At 34.0% G+C, this 27,003-nt stretch overlaps 1 protein-coding gene across 1 annotated transcript in view; it reads left to right on the top strand.

Annotated features, from left to right (window-relative positions):
- The window catches only part of HIF1A (hypoxia inducible factor 1 subunit alpha), a 208,651-nt gene extending 181,985 nt beyond the window's left edge, over nucleotides 1-26,666 (top strand). The window contains exons 4-16 of the mRNA XM_069092032.1: nucleotides 1,530-1,675; nucleotides 1,765-1,849; nucleotides 4,864-4,976; nucleotides 7,075-7,277; nucleotides 11,590-11,696; nucleotides 12,557-12,704; nucleotides 15,317-15,537; nucleotides 16,538-16,809; nucleotides 19,310-19,432; nucleotides 19,714-20,117; nucleotides 23,541-23,649; nucleotides 24,089-24,215; nucleotides 25,360-26,666. Of these exons, the coding sequence (XP_068948133.1) occupies nucleotides 1,530-1,675; nucleotides 1,765-1,849; nucleotides 4,864-4,976; nucleotides 7,075-7,277; nucleotides 11,590-11,696; nucleotides 12,557-12,704; nucleotides 15,317-15,537; nucleotides 16,538-16,809; nucleotides 19,310-19,432; nucleotides 19,714-20,117; nucleotides 23,541-23,649; nucleotides 24,089-24,215; nucleotides 25,360-25,511 (2,210 nt within the window). The 3' untranslated portion in view covers nucleotides 25,512-26,666. The remainder of the gene's footprint in view (nucleotides 1-1,529; nucleotides 1,676-1,764; nucleotides 1,850-4,863; nucleotides 4,977-7,074; nucleotides 7,278-11,589; nucleotides 11,697-12,556; nucleotides 12,705-15,316; nucleotides 15,538-16,537; nucleotides 16,810-19,309; nucleotides 19,433-19,713; nucleotides 20,118-23,540; nucleotides 23,650-24,088; nucleotides 24,216-25,359) is intronic.
- Nucleotides 26,667-27,003: the final 337 nt, after the last annotated feature.

Raw genomic sequence — 27,003 nt, 5'->3', positions numbered from 1 at the left:
CTAACTTTCCCACTTGAATTCATCTTTTTTCTTTCATTGAAATTGTTTTATTTGTATTTTAGCTTTTGCAGCATTTTCAGTTATTTTGCACTACTTTTCACACTCTTAAGCCAAGGACTTTTGAGATAAGTTTTTTTTTTTAAATGATAAAGTGATTCTTTACTTTCCTTTTTATTGGCCTGACTCCTTGCATTACTGTTAGCATTCACAAAGAGCCGCTGGCCAGTCTTATTTTATATTTTTTCAGCTTCCAGGCTTGTATTTTGTCTTCAAATGGGTGTTGTTGGAAAAAATAGTATTTATTGAATTGCATGGGAAAATAAACCTTAGAAATACTGAACAATAAAGAAAGCCTAAATGCATTTAATACTGTTGGGTTAACATTTCTTTGTAAAATTCTTAATTATATTTAATATACTTAGTATGCACCCTTTATTCATGGTATGAGCCTATTGGGGGTGAACAGTTTCCTGTTATTGCTTAGAAATAACGATATAGTAACCCGTCTTGTGTCTGCAATCTGAGGTCGAATTTTTCAACCACTTTTACATCATTTATAAATATGATATCTGTCTCTATACCATCTAGTTCATATTAAAGCCAACAAAAAAATTTTCAAAAGCTCTTTCTTAGATACTCTACCCGTAATCTGGCCAAAAAGACAGGGTTCTCCAAAAATCTTTGTGCAGGTTTAAGCTATTAAAGCTTTAAAAGAGTTCTTACTTAAACTTGAAACTTCACTAAGACTTTTAGGACACTTAGGTGTTTATAGGTGCTATATATCCACAGCGACATACCAAACAGGAACTCCTTGCTTTACAGTTAAAGGATTATATCGTTTGATTTCAGATATTCTTGAAGAAATATGCCATATACATATGTATATATGTGTGTGTATCTTTGTATGTGTATATACATACATATACACACATAATCTGGATGTTTGTTTTTGATCCTCATTTTTGAAAATTTTTCTAAGGTAGTATAGGATCTTTGAAATGAGAGAGGATTGTAGAATAGAAGAAAAGCTATGTGCTGGGTCCCAATTAGTGCAAATAATGTATCCCATGAGGTGGCCGTGTCATACAAATTCACACTGCATATTTGTTGGGCTGGAACCTTTTGCCATTTTTCACCCACTTATAATTTCTAATAGTACCAAATCAGATAAATACAACCACTTCAAAAGATTGATTACTTGCATTAATTAAGGACCCTGTCTGTACATATGAATGATATGGTATATATCATACCACAGAACACTGGTACAGATCCCTGTGACTTTGTACTGACTTAGAAAAACACAAATTAGCATTGTCTATGTTGTATTATATTTTTATATCTTTTGCTAAACGTTTCCCAATGGTTTTCTTTTTTATTTTGAATTTAGAAAAATAAAACCTTTTTAAACCTTTAATATCTGAAAATAATAGCTTTTGAGTACCAAGATAGCAAGAAGCAGTATCTAATTTGATACATTGTAGTACAGGTAAAACTTAAATAATTTTATTTAAAAATCTTTTTTATAGGTGATCTGGAAGCTGAAGCTGAAATGGAAGCACAGCTAAACTGCTTTTATTTGAAAGCCCTAGATGGTTTTGTTATGGTTCTCACGGAGGATGGTGACATGATATATATGTCTGAAAATGTGAACAAATGTATGGGATTAACTCAGGTAAAAATATTACAGTAATGATAGGTGTTCTATCATCATTATGCCCTTATTTTAAGAAGTAGAACTTATTTTTCTCCTTATGTTTACAGTTTGAACTAACTGGACACAGTGTATTTGATTTTACACATCCATGTGACCATGAGGAACTGAGAGAAATGCTTATACATAGGAATGGTAAGAAAAAAAATTTTGATTTAATGTAATGGATGGTTTTCATGAGCCCTGTATAATGAGGGATTATCACTAGTTCTAATATATTAAGCATATTTTAATTACTGTGATATTTCAATTTAATTCTTATACTTGAAAGATTTGCTTTAAAAATGATTATTCAGAAAATTAAAACAAATGGATATTTTAGTAAAATAAATGTACTCGTGCAATGTGCTACAATATTTTCATTTGAGACTGTTTAAATTAAAAATTAATAGATAACAAATTATCTTAAATCCAAAAAAATATAATAAAATTGTAGCTGTTTTCTTGAGCAAACTGTTATTTGGATTGTCAAAGATTTTCAGTTAGCTAATGGCTTCTTGCTTTAAGCATCCAAGTTTTAGAAAACAATTTAGAGTAAAAATCTTTATAAAATATATAGTTCTCTACTTTGTTAAACAGTACACAATGTCAATATAGAACTTAAGTTACTCTATAAATATAAGTTACTTCATTTCTTCAGAAATCAGTAATTTGTTATTATGGGTAGGAACCATCTTCATTAATGCAGATCACTACCTTGCTGTAATTTACTAAATAGTCCTCAAGAGTTGTTATGACTGAAAATTTATTATCCTGCAGCCAAACTGGTTGATGACCCCCTCCAAACTTACCTAGGTTGGTCTTTGAAAAGAACTTAGTAAGTAACCTTCCATAGGTATGGTACTGGCATAGCAGTCAAGGATCCTGTGTTATTAAATAAACAAATTATTTTACTCTGATACTGATGCCTAGAAAGCCTTATTAAGGTTTGAAGGGCTGTTTACCTTCATAATAAATCTAGTATACAGTACTTTTTGAGTTCTTAAGCCTGTTTTTTGTAAATTTTCTATCAGATTTTCCACTGTTACTTCTTGCTGCTGTTAGTATACTATCCTGAAGCATCTTCTTTCCACCCCATTTAGTTTTGAGGGAATAGAAATTACATAGAGTAAGGATCTGAAAAGCTCTTCTCTGGGCAAAGTACATGGATTTTTTTTCTTGTTTCTTGGCTATATTTTAGATAAGTAAAATTAGTAGGTATCTGAGTTCCATATAGATGAGTTGTATGGTAGGCCTATTGGGAGAACTGGAAGTATTTAGTAAGAATAAGAAGTTACATTCCTGTAGAACCTTAACTTGAGAGGGAATTTTTTTTTTGAGTGGCCAGTTTTATAAGTATCAATATTATAATTTTGTTGTCTACTTAACCATATGTTGATTAATTTTATAAACTTAATTGAGCCTACTTTGACCTAGGGGTTTGGGTTTATTTAAATTGACTTCTTCCTGAAGTGTAGAAGGCTAGCAAAACTTCAAAAAAATTAAGCGATTTTTAAACACAATTTTTATTATTATTTGCCATGAACCTGAATTTACAGGAAGGAAACTGAATTTTCATATCCTCTTTAATAGGAAAACAGTTCAGATTTTAAGATTTATAAATCCTTATTGAGGAAATCAGAATCAATTGTACTACGTTATTCCTATCATTTTTGTATTTATTGAAGCATTTTCATTTTGATGTCTGAAAAAAAATAGACAAAAAATTGAACTTTCAGTGCATCTAATTTCTGCTTGGTAACTATGTAAATGTATTTCTCTAAATCAACTTTTATTTGCTTAAGTGAATTAAAAATAATACAGTTTTCAAAACCAATAATTTCTAAATATGTATTTATAAATAGTCATAAATTACTGCTAATACAAAGTTTACTGATCCCAAACTTGTGCAGAATGAAATTGTGTGATTTAAAATATAGTTTATTCTCTTTTAATGAAAACAACTGTTTTGGAATTTTTTTGTTTTGGAGTTTTTTCTATGTACTATCTATATGTGGTATGTTAATAGAAAATGGAGAACAGTGACTATTTTCAGGAATGTGATCCTGAGTGTAATTGGGTAATAAAGTATGGTTCATAACTATAATATTTTCTACTCAGTTCATAAAGTATTTTTATTAGAAAAATATTAATGAGTAATCTTGGTATGAATATGCAAAATCAGTTGTAAAACTGCCATACATTCTATTAACATAATTTATTGATTAGAGAAACCAAATGTGCTGAACTTATACATCCAGGAAAACTACATCATTCATTTGTGCTATCTTCCTCCAATTTTCAAAAATCAGTCTGGTTCCATTTTATATCAGCAGTTGAAAGTGATTTTCAGCTGTCAAAAGTGTATTGTGAAAGTTCAGATGATTGTGATTCTACACCCCAACTTTGGGTATTTAGAAATAGTTCATTCTAGTTGTATAACCTACCCTTGGCTTTGATTATACTCAAATCTTTGATTCAGACGAAGACCATGCACAGTAGAAGGAAACAAGTTGATGATTTGTGTAGGAGCTCATCTGGATACATTGTCTTCCATGTAGCCCAGTAACATTTGATTCGAAGATGGTGGACTTAGTTTATACTTTGCTACAAAGTTTAGTACATAACTTTGGGGAGACCTGTTAGGGTCTACCTTTTGATAAGCGAAATATTAATGCTTACTACTTCCTTTTACTTAACAGAGAAATATGGAAAAATCATGTACTCTTGGTTCTTAAAAAGAAAGTTTCCTCAAACTAATAAAATTTCCTCAAACAAATAAATTTTCATGAGAGAAAATAAAGTTTACTCATTCTTCTAATGTATGCATTTATATTCCATATCTTATATTGTGACTTTATTATATTTCCTCAATACTATTGTTAGTATTACTGGCTTGAGTGATAAAGTGAGTAAGTTTGTACCACAGTTTGGATTCCTCACTTTATCACTCAAGCCAGTAATACTAATAGTAGTAATGAGGGAATAAAACTTATTGTGTCCTTTGAACAGATCAGTATAACAAGTTAACATTAGATAAAAGTAATTATATGTCAGAGAGAGATAATGTTATATCAATAAAATAACAGGGCAAGGCCAAAAAAAATCATAGGAAATCTATTTGTATTTTTTACTTAAAAATAACATTCTCTTTTCTTATTTCATATTAGGTCCTGTGAAAAAAGGCAAAGAACAAAACACAGAACGCAGCTTTTTCCTGAGAATGAAGTGTACCCTTACTAGTCGAGGACGAACCATGAATATAAAGTCTGCTACATGGAAGGTACTGAGCATGGTTTTTGCATATGATTGACAGCTTGTGATGTGTTCTACTAGGTATTATCATAGAACTGGTATAGAAAATAACTCTTCTTTTCATTGAATATATATTAGATTCATTCCTAATTTAGATTAAAAAAACATTGTTTTTAAAGGTTATCTTGCAGGTAAAATTTAATATTATCTATACACAGAAATCCTTAATCTAAACAAATGTTTACATTTTTTCTGCTTTGAACTTTGCTTCCTGTGCTTCACTTTGTATGCATTAGATGTTAGAGAGATTTTTAATTTCCCACAGTGTAACCCTGGAGGGCAGTGGTGGTGATGGGGAGAGGTTAGAGTTGGTTGAACTTAGCTCTTTTTTTTTCTTCCCCCAAACAGCTGTAGTTTGTGGAACATTATGGCTTTATCTCATTTTTGTTCTTGTTACCCAGTTTGAATAACAGTAGTCTAAGCTATCCTGATAATGTGTAAAAAATCTTCAAGGAGGAATTATCTCCTCAATGTCTTTTGGTAATATGTGCCAGTTCATTTAAATTATAAATTATCAGTCATCTATTATGTTCAAGGCACTGAGAAGGCAAATTACAGATAAATAGCAGGAGGAATGAGATATGTATAAAAAGTCTATTCTTTATTTAAGGCAGAATGTGATGAGACAAAGGAAAGTCCTAGACAAAATGCTGTGAGAAATTTAAGGAATCACTTCCAGCTAGGTTGTTAGGGAAGTCTTCACGTAGGTATCTGAGTTGGACCTTGAAGGAAGGGAAGAATTTCAGCAAGCAGAGATGGGGAACAAAGAAAAAGTCCATTCTAGGCAAAGGGGAACATGTGAGAAAAGGCAGAGACATGGGGAAGGTAGGTAATTGAGCAACAGTCCAGTTTAGTTGAATTTGATTACATTAAATATGAAATAGGGCTGGAAAGATCATTTAGAGCCAGATCAGACCAGATATTTTACTTGGTAGTGGACAGGAAACTGCCAGTGGTTTTCGAGTTTACCTATGAGTATATAATCAGAGCAGTACATTTGGAAAATTACTAAGCAGCAGTATGAAAGATGGATTAGAGAATGTAAACAATAGAGAAAGACCAGTTAAGAAGCTGTATAATTGAAGTAAGACATGATGGGTGCTGAAACAAGATGATTGTGATGAGAGTGGAATGTGAAGAATAGCTACTAGAGAGATAATATGAAGATAGAATTGACAAAATTTGACTGAAAAGAATACCTGTTTTTAACTGACATCATTGCTCATCTCCCTTCCTCAAGTATCTTTGTTCTCTGATCCATTCTGTATAGTTTCCCAAGTGCTATTCCTAAAGCACAAATCTATCATTCAAGATGTTCCTGAGGCTCTCACTTGCCTCTAGGATAAACTACAAAAATGCTAACCACAGCCTAGCTTTCTAGATTTCATGCACATTATTCTTTTTCACATTTTTTCACTTATTGTTCCATATATGCAAAATTCTGTGTCCTGACTCTGTGGCGTTTATGCTTCTTCATGCCAGAAATATACTTTGTCATTGCTTTAAAACTTAGCTAATATGCCGCTTCCTACAGGAGGTCTTTCATGATTTCAGTCATCTATTAGTGTCTTCCCCATCCTCCACTTGCCAAAATTATATTACATCTATACATATTGTTAACCCTGATAGAAAGTCTGACTTCCTGAAGAGTGAGAACTATTTTATTTTTGTCTTTCTATTGGTAGCATCATGTAGAATACCCAGTACTTAACAAAGACTTGATCACTATTGGGGAAAAAAATGACTTAATTTAGGAAAAAAATGCTTGATACCTTGTTCTTCCTGTAGGTAAAATACTACAAATATGTGATTAGAACAGGAAATACCCTCAAAAAGTGTATGTTTTTCTTTTAACCTTTTTGGCCATAGGGAATTAATGTAATATGTAGGGATATCACAGCAGGTAAAAAGTATGAGTCATTTGTTAAAGTGAATTGATTAAAAGGTTCACACACAATTATATCTAAGCCATACATCTCTGAACTTTTTTTTTTTGCATTATTTATCATTTTTTAGCTCTTACAAAGAATGGATAATAACTGACATGTTTCCATATATCTACCTAGGTACTTCATTGTACAGGTCACATTCGTGTGTATGATACCTGCAATAACCAATCTCAATGTGGGTATAAGAAACCACCTATGACCTGTTTGGTATTGATTTGTGAACCCATTCCTCATCCATCAAATATTGAAGTTCCTTTGGATAGCAAAACTTTTCTCAGTCGCCACAGCCTGGATATGAAATTTTCATATTGTGATGAAAGGTAAGTACTGAAACTTAAAAAATCATAGATTTAGAGTCAGAAGAGACTTCATCAGTTAACTAATCCAGCCTCCACATTTTATAGATGAAGAAACGGGGCCAGGGGTAGGAGGGTAGTATTTTATCCAAATAGCAAAGTCAAGTCAAACACAGGTCCTCTGAATCAAAATCCCAGCCCTTTTTCCTCTGGATCACTCTGCCAATTAGTAAGCAATAAATCATAGGCTTCAATCTACTAACATCTATATGGTGCTTTAACAACCTTGCAGATTGTTAGATTAAATTTGTACACTGAGAGGAAAATCCACCACATAGGCCCTAAGCTATGTATACTTTTTAATGATTTTTTATGTACTTTTTATGTATACTCTTTTGTTGTACTCTTGAATGGGTTTAATCAAGGAAGAGGACTTGACTAGAGAAGTAGATGTATATTAGGGTCAAAAAAAGGAAACGGCAGCTTTGGCTCTTGAGAAATTTCAATTCTATTTTTGTAGGTTAGAGGTATTCAGTTTGTGGTTTTCTCAGTTATAAGATTGGTTTAGGGAGTCCCTTGTTCTTTCTAGCTCTAAATTGAAATTTTATATCTCTTTTCTTCTTTTTCCATTATATTACCATAGTACCTAACCTCCAACCCCCATTTTTAAGGCTATTACAATCTCAAAAAGCATAAGGTTTTGTAGGAAGAAAGGAAGAGTCTATGTCACCTTAGTATTAAAGTTAGCATTTATTAAGTCAGAGTATTTGATGTTGGGGCACAGGACCATTTTACCTTATTTGCTTTAGACTAAACCCTGTTAATTGACAAAGAAAGTACTCCTAAAAATTTTCAGGGAAGAGTTCCTTATTCCCCTTTCTCCAATAAATTCCAGTTTACCAGGAATTATAATTACAGGCCATCAGTCCTTGGAATGCTGTAAAAATTCCCTTTTTAAAAAAACCTAACCTCGGGGTGGCTTAGGTGGTGCAGTGACAGTGAGTAAGAGCGCTGGCCGGAGTCGGGATGACCCAGATACTTAACACCCACACAAAAAGCTGGATGTGTAACCTTGAGCAAGTTACTTAACCCCAATTGCTTACCAAAAAAAAAAAAAAAAACCTAACCTGGAAATTTTAATTACAAAATAGATTTGAGAGGTGATTGTTAAAAATCACATAGTTCCTTTAAATTCTTAGCACCTTAGTTCATATAAAATATTTAATTAGTAAAGATTCAATTTACTTTTTAGAAGTACATACATTATAAAATAGAGGGCTTAATTGTACTAATAGGCATTTCATATAGAATCATAAAATTCTATAAGAATGCAAAGATCTGTAAACTCTTGAAAAGAAATTCTATTTATTATTTATAAGTACTGCCCCATGAGTTGAATTGCTGGTGTTGAGATGACAATGCATAGAAATTAGTAACAGATGAACTAATTAAAAGTTTGTACTGAGACCTTTATACCTTAATGAAAATTTTTGTAGAAAAAAATTCGTTAAATATTTAGCAAAAACCACCAAAAGAAGGAAGGTGCTAAAAATAAGTACATCTCTGGAGCAGTTTTTTTTTTTTCTTTTTGGAGGGGGGAGGGCAGGGCATTTGGGGTTAAGTGACTTGTGCAAGGTCACACTGCTTGGGCCAAATTTGAACTTGAGTCCTCCTGATTCCAGGGCCAGTGCTGTATTCACTGAGCCACCTAGCAGCCCCCTCTGGAGCATTCTTTGATTTCATTTGTGGTATCTGTTAAACTGATTGATTCTGGATATTCATTTCCTATGTAATAATGCCATCTGGTGGTCATAAAGTAGTTATTTATAGAACATTTCCTTTTAAAGACTAAAATACTTTCATTATACCATAACAAACTATCATAGTTTTCAATTTCTAATCTGACAATATTAACAGTATTCTCCATTAGTTATTTTAGGGAGAAAAGACTTCTTTCCTGCAAGCATATTCTATTTAGTTATTTGCTTGGTGGCTAACCCATGCTTTCTTTTTACATTATATCCATCTCAGTTGGAAATCCCATTGAAAACCCCAAAATTTAGATCTAAATGTTTAACCTGATGCTGAGATACTATAGAATATTAGTTACTTATTCTTAACATGAAGCAGGTTGCAGGGTAATAGGATGGGGGAAATTAAATTGCATCATAATTTAATAAATCTGATGCACAGTATAGAAGCTTATTTTATTTCAAGTAGATATTTTTAAATCATTATATAAGCCTCATTTAGAATTGAACAGATCAAATGAGATACATGTAAAATGCTTTATAAACCTTAAATAGCTATCTAAATGTTAGATATTATCATTCAAATGTAAATTCAAATTATTTTTCCAAGTTAAATTTAAACATCTTTTGTATTTTTTACTTTTATTTCTTTGCATTCATGAAAAATGGAAGTGATTATTGTAATTTCATATTGAATGTTACTCTAAATGGCCTTGGCTTACAGAAATTCTGTCCTGCAAAGAACCTAGTTATTGGTCATGAGATTTTAATTTGCATTTAGAATCATGTTGAATGACTACTGTTACTTCATGATATGAACTATTTGCAGGAAGAGACTTATCCTTTTCATTTTTATGTGAATTTATGTTAAATTGCAAGTTAATTCAGCTCATATTTGAGAACCAAGCAGTTACCTGGTATCTTGCTAAGGATTCCAAAAATTCAAAAGAAATTAATTATGTAGTCTGTGATTTCACTGATCAAAATCTTCTTTCTGTAGTAGTTAGAATTATATAGAATGATCAAAGGCTACTATAGATAATTAGGGGCAGCTAGGTGGGGAAGTAGGTAGAGTGCCAGGCCTGGAGTCAGGAAGATTCATCTTCCTGAGTTCAAATATGTCCTAGCTGTGTGACCCTGGACAAGTCACTTAACCCTGTTTGCCTCTGCTCCTCATACGTAAAATGAGATGGAGAAAGAAATGGCAAACTGCTACAATATTTTTGCCAAGAAAACCCCAGGTGGGATCACAAAAAGTCAGTCAGACATGACTGAAACAATAAAAATAGATAATTATCACATTGATCCAAATAGAGATTGTACTCCTAAAATAAGCTTTGAAAATTAAAAAAAAAATAACCTAGTACAACAAAAAATTGTGACATTATTCTAAAAAAGTGACTTTGTTTTAAAAATGTTTTTGCCATGTAAAAATATAAAGCATTATAGTAAATTAAAGGGAAATCTAATGGAAAAATTTAACATGCTAAACAAATATGGGTAGTTGGCTTGTGTGTGTGTGTGTGTGTGTGTGTGTGTGTGTGTGTGTGGTCAAAGGTGGAAGCTAATACAGTTGGGTCATTCTCTTGTCCTTCTTCCTTTTTGCCTTTGTGTCTCCTACCCCAGTGGTGTAAAAGTGAAATCAAAATGGGGACCACCATCTATAATGGCCACATGTTTATTTAGTTTTAAAATGTGAGGTTATCTTTTTTTTTTGCATTTTCATTTATTATGTTAAGTATTTCCCAATCATATTTTAATCTGGTTCAGGCAGCACTTGGGAGTTTTTTGGCCAATGTTCTGTGTGTTTGACACTTCTGTCTTATCTACTACCTTTTAGGATACCCACTTAAAGCTTTGAAACCCCACCTACTCTGTTGGATGTATCTTTCTTGCCTCCTTTCCCCACCTGTTTTTTACTCTGTAATATTAGACCCCATAAAAAACCCTTTCTGCAGCTTTTGAATAATAATCTAGAAGTTTATAACATCCAAGTGGGAACAAAGGTATAAATTCTTGTAAGACTCCTAGTGATATTTTCTAGCCCCAGTAACTCATGGGTGGGGGATGGTGCAGGTAGAGGAAGGAGATAGTGAGAGACTTTACAGTGCAGTGGAGATCCCTCTAAGAAATTCTAAGGGGACTCTTACTTTGCACAAGCACCTCTCATGTGCATACAGGCAGTTGGGGAAGCTTCTGGTACTGTTTCTGGATAGACTTGAAGCTTAAACTTTTTTTGTGGTATTAAGAATGCAATTATAAACGACACTCAGATTTTATACCAGCCAAAATTGAGGAGAGGGAGAAGTGTGAACTATATTTGGACCTATACCATAACTTGCTCACAAATTGGATAGAATATTGGCAGTTAATACTTATTGAAACAAACAGGAAAAACTTAATTTATCATTTGTTCCAGGGTATTTCTAATTCTGAGCATACTTTGGTGGGTTGGGCGGGGGGGAAAGAAGAAGGAATAATTAAGGTTGCTATTTTGATGGTCTTGAATTCGCAATTTTGTACAAATGTTTTTGGAAATTTTATTTTAAGTATTTTATGTTTTTTCCTTATGTTTTATCTAAAAGAATTACAGAGCTAATGGGATATGAACCAGAAGAACTTTTAGGTCGCTCAATTTATGAATACTACCATGCTTTAGATTCAGATCATCTGACCAAAACTCATCACGATAGTAAGTAAGACTGAACAACTAAAGAATCCTCTAAATATTTTTCTTATTGGAGACTTAATAGGTGGTAAAACATTTATGGGTTAGATTTAGGAAACAAATATCAGGTAAACTGTAATAAAATATGATTGTGCTCAATTGATCCTAATGAAATCATTAATCTTTGGACCTAGGACTAGTGTAGGTGATGAATATAATGTACTTTTGGTAATGAAATCTCTCACAAACGGGATCCAGCATTCATATATGCATAATTCCACACTAATTATCATTGCAGGGTCACATAGTTCTTAACACCCAGACAACAAGTTGGTATTTTATGGCAGAGAATAAAAGAGTCAATTGGGTTGTCTCCTCATAGGGGATGTGTTAGAAGTACAGCCCTTACTGTTCCTTGCATGATTACATGAAGTCATCATGCAGGGTTATCTGAATGTTAAAGTTTAAGTCTGGGAGTTTAAATGTCCTGGTATTTATGGTGGCAATGCCGGTTGCCTTTAGCATCATCCTCTATAATATATATGTATATACACATCCTGACCCTTCAGTCTCTCCCACCCTCATCTTCTATATTAGTCATTGAAGGAATACAGTTATTGCTTCTTAGAACTTTGAGTTGAAAGTTGGGGTGTGATGGCATACAGGGATTGATTTGACTGTGGGAGGGGAAAGGAGTTCTATGATTTTTAAGAGAGCAAGTTTTATTTTTCTCCCCACAATTGAATTTTAAAGTGAAATTACCTCTTAAGGGAAGATGTTAAAATGAAACTAAGAGGAAAATAAAATTTCTGCCCTTTTCCTCAGTAGCCACATTTTCACTTTTGGAAAATAAACTTTGCATAAATTTACTTTTTCATTCCTAGTGTTTACTAAAGGACAAGTCACTACAGGACAATATAGAATGCTTGCCAAACGGGGTGGATATGTCTGGGTTGAAACTCAAGCAACTGTGATTTACAATACTAAAAACTCCCAACCACAATGTATAGTGTGTGTAAATTATGTTGTAAGGTAAGTTTGGTACATAAATTCATTTGGTTTGGGGAAACTAAATGTAGTACTTTCTATAATGCCATTTCTGTTATGAAACTGTTTGCTTTTTCTTGTAGAATAGCAACAAACAAAAATAACTTGGGGTCACAAGCATTATATGAATTTATTTCACAGGTCTCTATTCTAATTCCCTACGTTTCTCTTGACATAACAGTATCTATAGTGTGCCATGTCCTCCAGGTTTCTTTGAAGATGACACATAACTCTACCCATTTTACTTCATTACAAATGTGTATTAAGTCCTTACCACATACAAGAAACTGCTCAGGGTGCAAAGAAAATTAAAACAGTCCTTGTGCTTTAAATTTTCCTAGTCAAATTTCATGTAATACTCTTATCTAGGAGACATTTTTAACTGTTGAGCTGTTTTGTCTAACTCAAGCCAAATATGGATTATTTATCCCTCTTTATAACCTTTATTATTTTTGGCCTGGGATCTCTTCCATTTTCCTCTCTACTATTTCATATGGTGATCTCATCAGCTCCAATTATCATCTCTGCTTCTGATTCTCAGATCTTCTTATCCAACGCTAAACTTGCTGCTGACCTCTCCAGTCTCTTATCTCTAATTCCCCATTAGATATCTAGAACTGAATGTCCTTAGACATCTTAAACTTGTCTAAAATTGAACTCATTATCTTTCCCCAAAACCTTTCCCCTTTTCCAAACTTCCTTCCTATTTATTTTATTGTCAAGGGCACCATGAGCCAATCCCCCAGGTTTACAAACTAGGTGTCATTATTAACTTCTGAAGCACTGTCCTCCCCCAGGCCCCCAATCCACTCTGTTGCCAAGGCCTGTTGATTTCACCTTTGCAATATCTCTCAAATATTTCCCCTTCCCTCCCCAGACACTGCTGCCACTCTAGTGCAGGGCCTCATCACCACATGGCTGGACTACTGTAGTAGTAGTTTGCTGTAGTTCTGCAGGCCTCAAGTCTCTCCACTCAGCATCCAAAGAAATTTTTATCATCAAAGGAGATTGTTTCAAGCTTTAGTGCTCACACCTCCTCAGAACTCTTAGTAGCCTCTGCCCCTCAGATTGGAATGCTGGTTGGAGCTGTAACTCTTCTAACCCAGCAGAGAAGACTCAAAAGCCCTGCATACTTAATTTCCCAAAAGCTTCACAGATTTCACTCCACCATCATCATACTCCACCTTCCTTTTTATGCCTACAGAAAATGATGGCCTGTGCTCCCAATAACCCTATATTCTAAATGGGGAAGATAGCCATAAACATACAAGTTGAATAAATGCAAATAAGGAAATGGAATCTAGGGTTTATAGTGAAGATTTTCTGGAGGAAATAATTTTTAAATTATTTAAAGAAATTTGTTACTTGATTTGACCAAGGAAGAATGAGGGTACTGGGTAATGTATGAAGGCATAGAGGTGAAAGTGAGCAAATAATATGTAGTACATAGGAAAGAAAATACATTCTCTTGGTTGAAACCATTTGGGGAAAGGAGGGTGATAGAAAAAGATGAACACATGAGCTAAGCAAATTGGTCGCTAGAATGTGCTGCTAAATGACATTTGTACTTGTCTTCATGTGGCAGTGACACAGCATATCAAAAGATTCCAAAAATCCAACTCTGCCATTAAGTTTTAACTGGTTAATTGAAAAAGTGGCATTTATTTCCTTAAAACTGCAAGACCAACTTAGATCTTTGTTCCTGGTGTAAATATATAGTTAATTCTTGCATTTCTGTACATCCTTAATCTTGTCTATTAATTATCATTACATAGAGGGAAAGAATCATATCTGTTTAAAGTATATTTGACCAACCCAACAAACTGGCATTCAGCAAATTATTTTAATGATAGTGTTCTAATGGAAAGATTATCAATCAACTCCAGTGGCTCCCTATCATCTCCAGGATAAAGTAAATCCTTAAAACCCTTTACAGCCTGATCTTCTTTGACCTTTCTAGTCCTCCCATGTACTCTGACATGCAGAGATACTGACTCTCTTTGCTGTTCCTCAAACCCAACTTCCAGGCACTTTTACTGACTGTCTCCCATATCTTCCTCATTTCTACCTCCTAGCTTCCCTGGCTTTTATCAGTTCATAGCTAAGATTCCATCTCCTACAAAACACCTTTCCTAATTCCCCTTTAACACTAGTGCCCTTTCTTGATTGATCATCTCCAACTTAACCTGCATTTCATCTTTGTACATAATTGTTTTCATGTTGTCTCGCCATTTGACTGAGCTTCTTGAAGACAGGGACTGTTTATGTATCCTCAATATTTAACACAGTTCTTGGCTCATAGTAGACATTTAACAAATGCTTAGTGATTATCTGATAAGGTTTCAAGATTTTTTTTTCACTCAGTCCATTTAACTATTTGAGAGTAAATGCTAATTTATAAAGTATTTCATTTGAGTTTTTAAGCCTCTTGATATTTGGTATACAGGTTAAGCCATGAAAGTAAAACTGAGTAACTTTCCTTTTTCATAAAATGTTTTATTAGCAGATTTTAAGAAAGAATGTCATCTGAAAGTTTTACTTATAGTATCGAATGCTCATTTAGAGCTTACTAATGTATCTCTTTACCTTTGTCATAGTGGTATTGTTCAGCACAACTTGATTTTCTCCCTTGGACAAACAGAATGTATGCTAAAACCAGTGGAAGCAGTTGATATGAAAATAACTCAGTTGTTGACCAAGGTTGAAACAGAAGATACTAGTAGCCTTTTTGATAAACTTAAGAAGGAACCAGATGCTTTAACTTTATTAGCCCCAGCTGCTGGAGATACTATCATATCTTTGGACTTTGACAATAATGGTGGGTACATATTTAATGATGTACTTACTACCTAAGGTAATCCATGTTTAGTTAACAGTAAGCTATATCTAGTTGTATTTATCATTCTTTATTGAACCAGGTGCTGGCTAATTTTATATACAAATACTTGTGAAAATATATAGACATGAGTATGAAATGTGTCATTTTTCTGGTAGGACCATTAGAGCAAAGAGCTGGCCCAGCAGAATTTCATGCTAGTGTAACCACTCGTAGTCTTTTCATTTTACTGGTTTTATATTGTGGGCCTTAACCTCCTTCATAAATTTGCTTGTCTGTTAGCTACTCTTATTTCCAAACATTTCCATTTCTGTTAACATTGCAGTTATGCTTCATTGTGGCTCTTACTCATATAATGTTTGATGTGCTTTGCTTAATTTGGTATCCTGCTCTCATTTAATTTACTTGGGCAGTTTAACAGAGTTGTATCACAATAAGTATTGTTTCATGAAAGGCTAAAAAAAAAAAACAAATAAACCACTGTTGCACATGTCCTCAGGCTCAGAATAAAAACATTCCCAAACCAGAGTTTATATGTATAGAGTATGTACAAAAACTTTTTTCAGAGATACATTTAATTAGGAATTACTTTGAATAGCATATTAAAATATGAAGAATTAATATACTTAAGTATATCTGTATTACATAACTTCTGTAAATTTTTCTTTCTAAAAAAGTTTATAGTATAGTTTTTGTTGTTTGATAAAAAAAATTTTTTTTTTTAAGCAATTGGGGTTAAGTAACTTGCTCAGGGTTACACGGCCAGGTGTTTCTGGGTGGGTGCTAAGTGTCTGAGCCTGGATTCGATCCCCAGGTCATCCTGACACTGGAGCCAGTGCTCTTACTCGCTGTGCTACCTGGCCGCCCCTGTTTGATAAAATTAACAAGGTATTCTGGAAATAGGGACATATGCTTTTGAATTTAATGAGGTTATAAAGATATCCTACAGATTCATTTTTCCTCACTACCATTCTATAAACAGATGAGCAACAACTTGAAGTTCCATTATACAATGATGTCATGCTCCCCTCATCTAGTGAGAAATTACAGAATATAAATTTGGCTATGTCTCCACTACCCACTTCTGAAACTACAAAAGCGCTTCGTAGCAATGCTGACCCTGCACTCAATCAAGAAGTTGCACTGAAATTAGAGCCAAATCCAGAGCCACTGGAACTTTCTTTTACCATGCCTCAAATACAGGATCGTCCAGCTAGTCCTTCTGATGCAAGTACTAGACAAAGTTCACCTGAGGTTGGTATCTTAAACTAGAATGGAATATTTTTATTTTCTTTCAAAACTTAAGTTTTTTTTTGTGTAAGAATTGAATCCTAGAAATTTGATTTAAATTTTATTTTCCACTCAAGCACTTGAGTGTTTAGACATGGAATACTTACAAAGGAGATAAATATGCAAACGTAAATAATCAACAAGATAATTTTAAGAGGAAGAGAGCAGCAACTGAAGCAATCTGGGAGCTAAGTATTCTGAGAGGTAGAAGGAGAGTGTATTTTAAATATTGGTGGGGAGAGTGAAGATGAGATTAGTGAAACACCCTATTCATTAGTTAAAATGTACAGTTCATGATACTATAAAGTAATTTGGAAAATAGGTGGCAACCAGACTCTGGCTTTAAAGACCAGGTTGAGAAGGCTGTACTTTATCAAAAAGGCAACAAACAGAAAAGCACTGAAGATTTTTGAGTAGGGAAGTAGCATGGGCAAAGCTCTGTCTTAGCAATATTAATTTGGCAGCTTTGTGGAGAGAATTGTAGACAGGGGAAACTGGAAGCAGGGAAGTAATTAGGAGGTTATTAAAACTATTTGGAAGAAAGGTGATGGAGGGCTTGAACTGGGGTATTAGCAGTGTAAGTGGTAGGAAGAGGGGTAGGTGGCAAGACACATGGAGGCTAACGGAACAAGATTTGACAAAATAGATGTGGGAGATGAATGAAAGGGTGAAAGCAAGGATGACTCCTGGGTTGTGAATCTAGGTGAATAGAAAAAATATTTCTAGTGGTGCCCTCTACAGAAATAGGAACATTTGGAAAAGGGTAGAATTTAGTAGGAAAGATGGCAAGTTTTATTTTGATCTGTTCAATTTAAGATACTTATAGGTCCAAGATGAACCATTTAGCCTAAAGATAATGAATAGGGCAGCTAGGTGGAACAGAGAATAGTGCACTGGCTCTGGAGTCAGGAGGACCTGAGTTCAAATCTGGCCACAGACACTTAACACTTTGTGACCTTGGGCTTAATCCCAATTGCCCTGCCTTCCCTCCTCCAAAAAAAAGCAAAAAGAAAGAAAGAAAGATAGTGATGCAAAACTAGTTCAGAAGGGAAAAAAGGCCACAGGATAAAGCCTTGGTCAAGACCCACACTTAAGAGGGTAGATAATGACATAAAAAATGACCTATAAGGAACGTAGGAGAAGGTAAGAGAACACAGTAGTGTTATGAAAAAGAGTATATCTTTTTTAAAAAAAAAATTAATTGAGACTTCTGTACAGAATGACTAATATGGAAATGTTTTGCATAATTGCACATATATGACCTATATCTGTTTGCTTACTATTTCAGGAAGGGGGGAGGGGAGAGAAGGATAGAATTTGGAACTTAAAACTTTAAATAAAAATGTTAATACAGAAAAAAAGACTATATCCAGGAAGAGGAGTGTGGTCAATAATTTCAAGAGCTTCAAATAGATTGGGTTGGAGCAGAGGCATGTTTTTGAGTTCTGTTTTATTGTTGAGTTTGAAATGCTGATGGGACTGACAAAAGACAACTGCATTTAGTGATTGACATCACTGGTCAGCTTAGCATTGGAGCAGTGTTGTAGGGTCCCAAGTCACATAACAAAGGATTGAAAAGCTATGAAGTGGAGGTCATTTTTTTTTCTCCTAAGAATTTGGAAAGGAAAAGGAAGAGGACTGGTTGCTTGAGTTGGCAAAATTCTGTGGAGTGGTTGGGTCAGAAACCAGATAAGGGGTGAGAGCAAAAGGAAGTGGAGTTAAGTGTAGGTAATTTTTTTTCTAGGAATTTAGATATGAAAAGGAGAAAAGAGAGGACTAGTAGCTTGAAGGGATAGTAATCAGTATCTAGTGAAGGTTTTTTTAGGAAGAAAGGAAATCTCAACTATTATTAAATGCCATTTATAGTGCACTATTTGAGGCACTTAGCTACAAAGATGAAATTGTATATTTCCTACACCCAAGGAACTTATTATTCTAAGAAATTAGGGTGAAATCAAGTGGTTTAAATCACTTCCTATACCTCACCATTATTTTATATTCAAGGACAGTTAGTCAGGAAGAGGCAACAGAATTGGGTGTGATGCCAGAAGTTAAAATTAAGACAACCTATATGTTTTGGCAATACTTCATCACACAAATCTTGACCTTATACAGAAAAGGCTGTGGTATGTAGATCTGTCCAACTCATCACTTTTTTGGCCAACAATTTATCGGCCAGTGTTACAGGTTTATCATTTATTCAACTTTCTAAGCACATGATAAAAGTCTTCTGGGGATTAGGTTCAGAAGGACAATTGGGTACTTTTACTATCTCCAGAACTGGAATGATAAACTAGCTCACCATAAAAACTTAATAACTTCTCTTTTCTATCAGTGAAGACCTCATCAAAGAAATGGATATAAAATTGTATGTTCTTCAAGAAATACTTGGCATACATTTAAAAAAAATAACAAAATGTGGTGATATTGGGGGAATGATAATTATAATTCATTTAATTTACAGCCTAGCAGTTCTAGTGAATATTGTTTTGATGTGGATAATGATATGGCCAATGAATTCAAGTTGGAATTAGTGGAGAAACTTTTCGCAGAAGACACAGAAGCAAAGAATCCTTTTTCTACTCAGGTATGTTTGTTTGTTTTTTAGTTTTCGGCTAAATTATTTCTATTTCCCAAAACACCTTTCTGTATATTCGTTCAGTATGCACTAAAAGTCAATTCTTATTCTGTCCGCTGCATATACATGGCAGAACTAGGAAATTTCAAGACTTTCTTTTCCATATGGTTTGAGTGACTAGATATGGTATATTTTTGTTAATGTTTGGAAGTATAGACAATTATTTGTACTAGTGTTATCAATTGAAACTGTGTTCTCATGGCAAAATATCTTGTATATGTTTTTTTAAGGACACTGATTTAGACTTGGAAATGTTAGCTCCTTATATCCCAATGGATGATGACTTTCAATTGCGCTCCTTTGATCAACTTTCACCATTAGAGAATACTTCTACAAGTTCTCAAAGTGTGAGCACCCCTAACATTTTTCAGCAGTCTCAAACACAAGAACACACTACCAGTGATGAAGTTAAAACAGTGAAAATAGAAGGTACAGATGATAATAAAATATTGATTGCCTCTCCATATTCTGTTTACGTAATTAATGAAACTGCCAGTGCCCCAGCATCACCATATGATGGGAATCAAAGTCGGACAGTCTCTCCTGACAGAGTTGGAAAAGAAGGAATAATAGAACAAATGGAAAAATCTCATCCAAGAAGTCCTAATCTGTTGTCTGTCACTTTGAGTCAAAGGTATTGATACTCTTTATGTAAAAAAGCTTTAATTTTGTTATTGAGACTTTTATAATAGCATTAAATTGTATTTCAAAATAATTTTGTTGAAATTTAAAGCAAGTACATGTAAAACTGCTTTCCTTTTTGTGTTTTTGCTTTATTTCCCCTTTTTAAGTTGATTGTCATTGTCTTTGAAATAAATATTGGACAGTTAGGACACCTCTATTATCTAATCCCTTGTTTTAGTTCCTTAGGATCTCATTATTTTCAGAGCTCATGTGTATAGCTACACCAAGAATTTGTTCTTAATTCACACTTCCTATAATTATTATGTAACCACCCCAGCTATTACTAACTTCTGGATATCCTAGCCCCTAGGGTTCTTCCTTTGCTCACTAGAAAAATATTTTACTCTTGTTCCCAGTGTACTTCAAACCATAGCCCCCATCCTACCCTTGCTATACTGACATAGTTCTCTTGTAGGCTTTCTCTTCTATTCAGCTTCATTATGTATTCAACTGTTTTTTGTGGTTCCTGATCTGCCCAGTCTTTATTGAAACTCATAATACTAATTTCCCTAATCACTCTAACCCTCTTGTTTATTTTTCTTTGAGTTTGGCAGCAAGAAATAAGATCATAGTACATATATCTCCCTTTAAAATTTATGACATATCATTTAACTTGAAATAAGCGGACCATTAACTAAAATGTATATGTATCTATTGTGTGGTTTTCATCTTGTTAAAACTTCAATTTCCTTTTTTTGTTTCACTTACTTATGACTTAGAAAGGCACTTCTTTTTACTGCAAATGTTTAGTATTTTAGCAGCACTGTGCCTTAAAGAGATTTATTGTAGATAAGCTAAGTATCTAAATTCTATTCATAGTATTTTTCCTATGTTCTCAACTGACTTAAACATATGGAGCATAACATTTATAAGTTAGAAACTTCCTCTTTAGAAATTTTCATTTATATGAGATCAAAGATATAATTGAGGACTCTAGGTTAAATCCAGGGTGATTATATTTTCACCCAGTTATGAGAGAGACAGTAGGGGTGGGAACTATTGACCTATTTAACATGGTTTTACTACTTCTTTTCTCCTCTCAATTCTCTTGGTTTCTTTGATACTACAGTTTTATCTCTCTCCACCCCCCCCCCCCTATCCCCCCACCCTCACCCCTCCCCACTCAACAAGTATTTAAGTGTGCCTATGTGTCAGGTACTATTCTGGGTTTTAGGGATACAAGTACATGAATGGAGCTGTCTCTACTTGGAAGGAGCATATGTTATACATATCCATATAAAGAAAATAAATATAAAATTGTATAAGTTAATATATAAAGTGTATCTTGAAAGGAGAGAGGATTATATGAGGCAGAGGTGAGGAGAGTGTATTTGAAGTATGGGGAAGGGGGTCCATTCAAAGATAGAGTGGAGTGTCATGTGTAAGAAACAGAGAGCCAGCCAGTTTGGCTGTATTGCCAAATGCAACAGTAAGTTTGGGAAGATAAGTTGGCAAAGTTTTGAAGGGCTTTAAAAACTAAACAGAGAAGGGTATATTGAATCCTAGAGGAAATAGGGAACCCCACTGAAGGCTGATGTAGTAGGGGAGTTGACATGGCTAGATCTGTGTTTAAGGAAAATCACTTTGGCAGAAATGTGGAAGATGAATTTGAAATAGTGAGAGAAAACTCTCCTCGTTAGCTCCCTTCCCCAAATAACCGGACACCAATTTTTAAAAGGGGGAGAAAAAAAGCCCTTGTTACAAATATATATAATTGAGCAAAACAAATTCCCATGTTGGTTGTGCCCAGAAATGTGTTTCATTCTGTACCTTGGATCCCTCTGTCTGAATTTATTACCTTTCCTCAAAAACCTATCTTCTTAAATTACATTCCTTCAAAGGCATCACTATCCTTCCATTCATACAGACTGTGACAATTCACTAAACACTGGAAGATGCTTGAACACTTGGTTTTATCTTTAATTCTTTCTTCTCTTGAGCCACTCACAAGTTCTGTTGATTTTTAACTTTGTGGTGTCATTCAGATTTGTCCTCTTTTTTTGCGTACCCTCTTCCACTACACCAGTTCAGGCTCTTATCGCCTCTCAGACTCCCTGTCCCCAGAATTTCTGTTCCAGACTTCATAATATTCTTCATACTATCTTCCCATAGCTCTGATCACATCACTCCTTTGCCTTGTTTTTTGGGGGTTTTTTTTCTTTGCTTTTTGGAGGGCAGTTGGGGTTAAGTGACTTGCCCAAGGTCACACAGCTAGTTTTGTGTGTGTGTGTGTTGTGTTAAGTGTCTTGAGGCTGGATTTGAACTCAGGTCCTCCTGACTCCAGGGCTGGTGCTTTATTCACTGTGCCACCACCTAGCTGCCCCCCTTTGCCTTGTTTAAAAAAAAAATTCAAGCTCTGCCCTTTGCCAAATGAATTAAAGTACACACTCACTTCCAAGGTATTCATGGTGCACCATGATTTAGCTATGATTTGCTCATTTTAGTATTTTCTTGGATCACCCACATTGCATTCTTATCCTTTCTCCTGTTACTATGCCTTTGTGTTCTAGCCATAGAGGTGAACAAGAATTTGAAAATTCAATTTCCCAATTCAGCTTGAAAGTTTCCCTTCTTTCAAGGACCAACGTAAATGATACTTACTCCTCAGCCATCCCTAGGATATAAAAAGGAGGCACTGAGATCCAAGTTGTTGTCAAGCCTTGAAATTGTTGTACTTTATTTTGTCAGCTATCATGTCTTCAACTTTTAATTTAGATAATAGTTCAGAAGTAATGTTCAGTACTTAATTTTGTCTGTAGCTACGTGATAGTCCAGGATCACCTTCCTGTATATTAGATATGCACTAAAAGTTCATTCTCACATGGAATGTTTGCTGCATGTACAAAATACTGAATTGGGCATCGTTAAAGGGTCACAGGGCAAAAAAACAATGTTGTTTTAGGAGCTTGTTCATTCGTCAAGAATTTGTGTAATTTTTAATACTTGACAGGTGTTTGCATTTATAAGCACAAAAATGTAATTTGTAGTCTTTTAAATGTTTTCAAAAAATTAAACTTGACAGGCTTTAAGCGATAACTTTATTTAAAGACAATTATGTAAGACCAAGAAAAATGTAATATTTTTAAAACTTTGGCTTACTAAAGTTATGGTGAGATGGTATTACCTTGCCAGCTACAGGTTCTTTATCTTGAAATCTGAATTCTCTTGAATGTAACTTGGACCCAAGAAATAAATGCTACACACCAAAGTAACCCTTGAGGCACCCCTTTGAAAACTCTCCATCCAAAATAGTTGCTAAAAAAAAGTTTCAGTACTTCAGTAATATAAACTTGACGTGCCAGATAAATGAGGCTTGCTAATTTAAAGTTTTTTACAGCCTATTCAAATTAGAATGATTTTATTTTCTCTTCAGAACTACTGCTATAGATGAGGAGCTTAATCCAAAGATATTAGCTTTGCAGAATTCTCAGAGAAAAAGGAAAATGGAACATGAAGGTTCACTTTTTCAAGCAGTAGGAATTGTAAGTGCTGGTTTGTGTATATATTTCTCTACCTGACAGATTTTCTGAACTATGTAATAATTACTTTTTTTCCCAAATAATGAAGTTTTATCCAAACTCAAAAAAAGATACTTATTTGGTCTTCTGTTTTCCAAGTCCTTTCATTTGTTGATATAAGGAACAGAAATACTAGTTGAATAAGTCAATGAATATAGCTTTCATTTAAATATATCCTAGTAAATTTTGTTTGAAATCATCTCCACAGATTTTTGCATAATTAGCAGTTAATTCTTTCGTTATAGAAATAACTTTTCAACACAATGGCATATTGTTAAAAAGAATGGGTAAGGATTTAGTCTAGCAGATGGTATCCTGATATATTGTTGGTTTAGAAGTGATTTCAAAGCTTTCTTTGTAGAGATTTCATTGAGTGGAATTTCAGTTGTCTTCCTGTTTTTAGGGATCATTACATCAGCAGCCAGATGATCCTGGAGCTACTATATCTCTTTCTTGGAAACGTGTAAAAGGATGCAAATCTAGTGAACAGAATGGAGTAGAGCAAAAGACAGTCATCTTAATACCCTCTGGTTAGTTTTCTCTCCTTTTCTTCTTGGCATCACATGAAACAAGTAACTAAAACAAGTTTCAGAAAAAAATGAGGTATTTGATTAATCATTTGCACTAATGGAGGTGAATGAGACCAGACAGCTTTGGAAATTTATATTTATCCTCACCATGTCTGAGCTCTTGGAGTTAAGGTTGAACAAAATTATAGTCATTGTGAAGACTCAACACAGAGAAAAACTGGGGAGCTATTAATTTTCCCCTTATTTTGTAGAATTTGAACAGGAAGGAATCTTAAAGATTATATAACTCATTTGTAAAATGTTACATAAAGACTGGTTAAAGGAACTAGTCATGTTTAACCAAAAAGAGAAGACTCAAAACACATATTAGTTTTAAGTATTGGAAGGCCTATCATATGGAGAGAGATTAGATGCTCTGTTCTCCTTGGGCCCTCTGGCACATAATTGGCTGAATTAGGAATAAATAGGTAGGAGTTTCAAGGAGGAAGATTTAAGCTTGATGTAAGGAAAAATCTTTCTAACAATTAGAGCTACCCAAAAGTGTGATAGGTTGTGGGGGGAAGGTTCCCCCTCTGTGGAAGTTTCCAGGCTGAGGCTAGCTAACCACCTGGTGAATATGTATAAGTAGAAACTTCTTTAGTCTGTGAGTTAGATTAGATGGTCCCTAAGGTCCCTTCCAATTCTCAGATTTTGTGATTCTTTCAAATGACAACACTGAGCCCATAAATATGTAAATGACAATCCTAAAGTTACATAGCCTGGCAGAGCCTAGAATAAAAACCATATTGACTGACTCTAGAACTAGTAGTTTTTCCAATATTTTGTGTTGCTGTCCTCCATCTTTGATTCCTCCCTGACCAAGTAAGTGGAGTAATACGTAGGTGCTTAAATATTGCCATGTTTTTCCCTTCTCAGCATATTGGCAGTCAATTGTTGCCTCAGATAGACAAATTATCTACTTTAATTCAGTGTCTAGGGTTGTCCTGATGGTCTTCAGGTGGTATTCCTACATCTCTACATGTTAGAGTAAAGAGAATGTGTATATAAATGGCTACAAAACTAGTTATCAAAGAAGGTTCTGTCAACTTGTTATGGAGCTTTGTGATATTTCTGCTTTTTCTAAGAGATGTTTATTTTTCTTTAGATTTAGTAAGTAGACTCCTGGGCCCATCAATGGATGAAAGTGGACTACCACAGCTCACCAGTTATGATTGTGAAGTTAATGTTCCTATACAAGGAAATAGAAACCTGCTGCAAGGTGAAGAATTACAGAGAGCTTTGGATCAACTTAACTGAGCTTTTCACAATACTCATTCCTTTTGGACACTGGTGAATCAATCACCTAAAGCAGTCTATTTATATTTTCTATATCTGACTTTAGAAGCCTGGCTACAATACTGCACAAATTCAGTTAGCTCAATTTTGGTCCCCTTTCTATTTTATTTACTTTAATGGTCTTTTTTAGTGTGTTCTTTAATCAATCAGAAACAGTGCGTTTTTATAATTCTTTGTATTTAAACCATATAGTACACTATCGTAGCAATGTTAAAATATGCACCTTTTTATTTATTTATTTTTGGCTAGGGAATTTGTCCCTTGTTGAATTCTTATTAATGAAATGCCAGTATAGTTAAACTGGCAGTAGCTTTCATCATGATCATAGGCAGTTGAAAAATTTTTACAGTTTTACTCAATTTTTTCATAAACAATAATGCTTTTACCAGCAGTAAGTCGTAGCCACAATTGCACAATATATTTTCTTAAAAAAAAATACCAGCAGTTCCTCATGCAATATATTCTGCATTTATAAGACTAGTTTTTAAGAAAATTTTGTTTGCCTATGAAGTTGTTAAATCTGGAGTATCATTGTTAGTCCTATAATAATGGTTCCTAAATGCTGTATGGTTTATGATTAAAATGAGTGAAGCTATTGACATGGTATAGAAAAAACAGGGGTTTTATCTGGAAAATCTAGCAGCATTTATTTGGATAAATTCTCTTAATTTAGAGAGACTTAACATTTCTGTAGTCACTGCCAGTTCAAAAGACAACAAAACCCTACCTGTAGCTGTGCAAGTTTATGCTAGTATTGTGTAACAGATATAAATCTCAGTGTTCTGCTAACCCTGTGTGGTATAGGCGATGCTTTGAGCAGATTGTATAAATAAATGATAAATCACGCGTTGTTAGCAAAGTTGCTCAATATCTGACGTTTTGGTTTCATGCACTTTGTCGCTGTTAACATCTTCATGTTTTTATATAGATTTCAATAACTGGATATATTTTTAGAAAGCTTATTTTAGGAATATATAGTTGTCACATTAAACATCTTGTTTTTCTATGGGTATTGTACAAATTTTTCATATCCTTATTCTTTTTGTTGTTTGTGGTTGGATCTAACACTAACTGTATTGTTTTGTTACATCAATAAACATTTTATGTGGACCAGGCCCTCTAAGAACTGTTTCATCAACGAACAGTATTTGAATCCTAATGTAGCCACAACTTTTAAAATTGTTCACTTGCCTCCAAGTATTTTGCAAAAATCAATTTTGTCTTGACTATTTCTACTGTTAAAGCTACATATCCCTTATTGTATTATCATCTTAAGTAATATTCTGTGAAATCCTGAAGTGTCATGTTGAGTAATATTAAGCCCTATTATCCTACCATAAAGGATGTGTTTTAGGGAGTATTTGTTTAGATATTTTAAAAATTATAAATATTAAAATGATGCAATGTCTGTATTTTGGCTGGGGTGAGTCAATAAGAAATAATGGATATTCTA

This window comes from Petaurus breviceps, unplaced genomic scaffold, assembly GCF_028583685.1.
Source record: "Petaurus breviceps papuanus isolate PSGF00001 unplaced genomic scaffold, PetGlider_PUasm1.0 189, whole genome shotgun sequence".
NCBI classification, from domain to species: domain Eukaryota; kingdom Metazoa; phylum Chordata; class Mammalia; order Diprotodontia; family Petauridae; genus Petaurus; species Petaurus breviceps.
The sequence above is the reverse complement of the archived record's forward strand: the minus strand, read 5'-3'. Positions and strand labels throughout refer to the sequence as shown.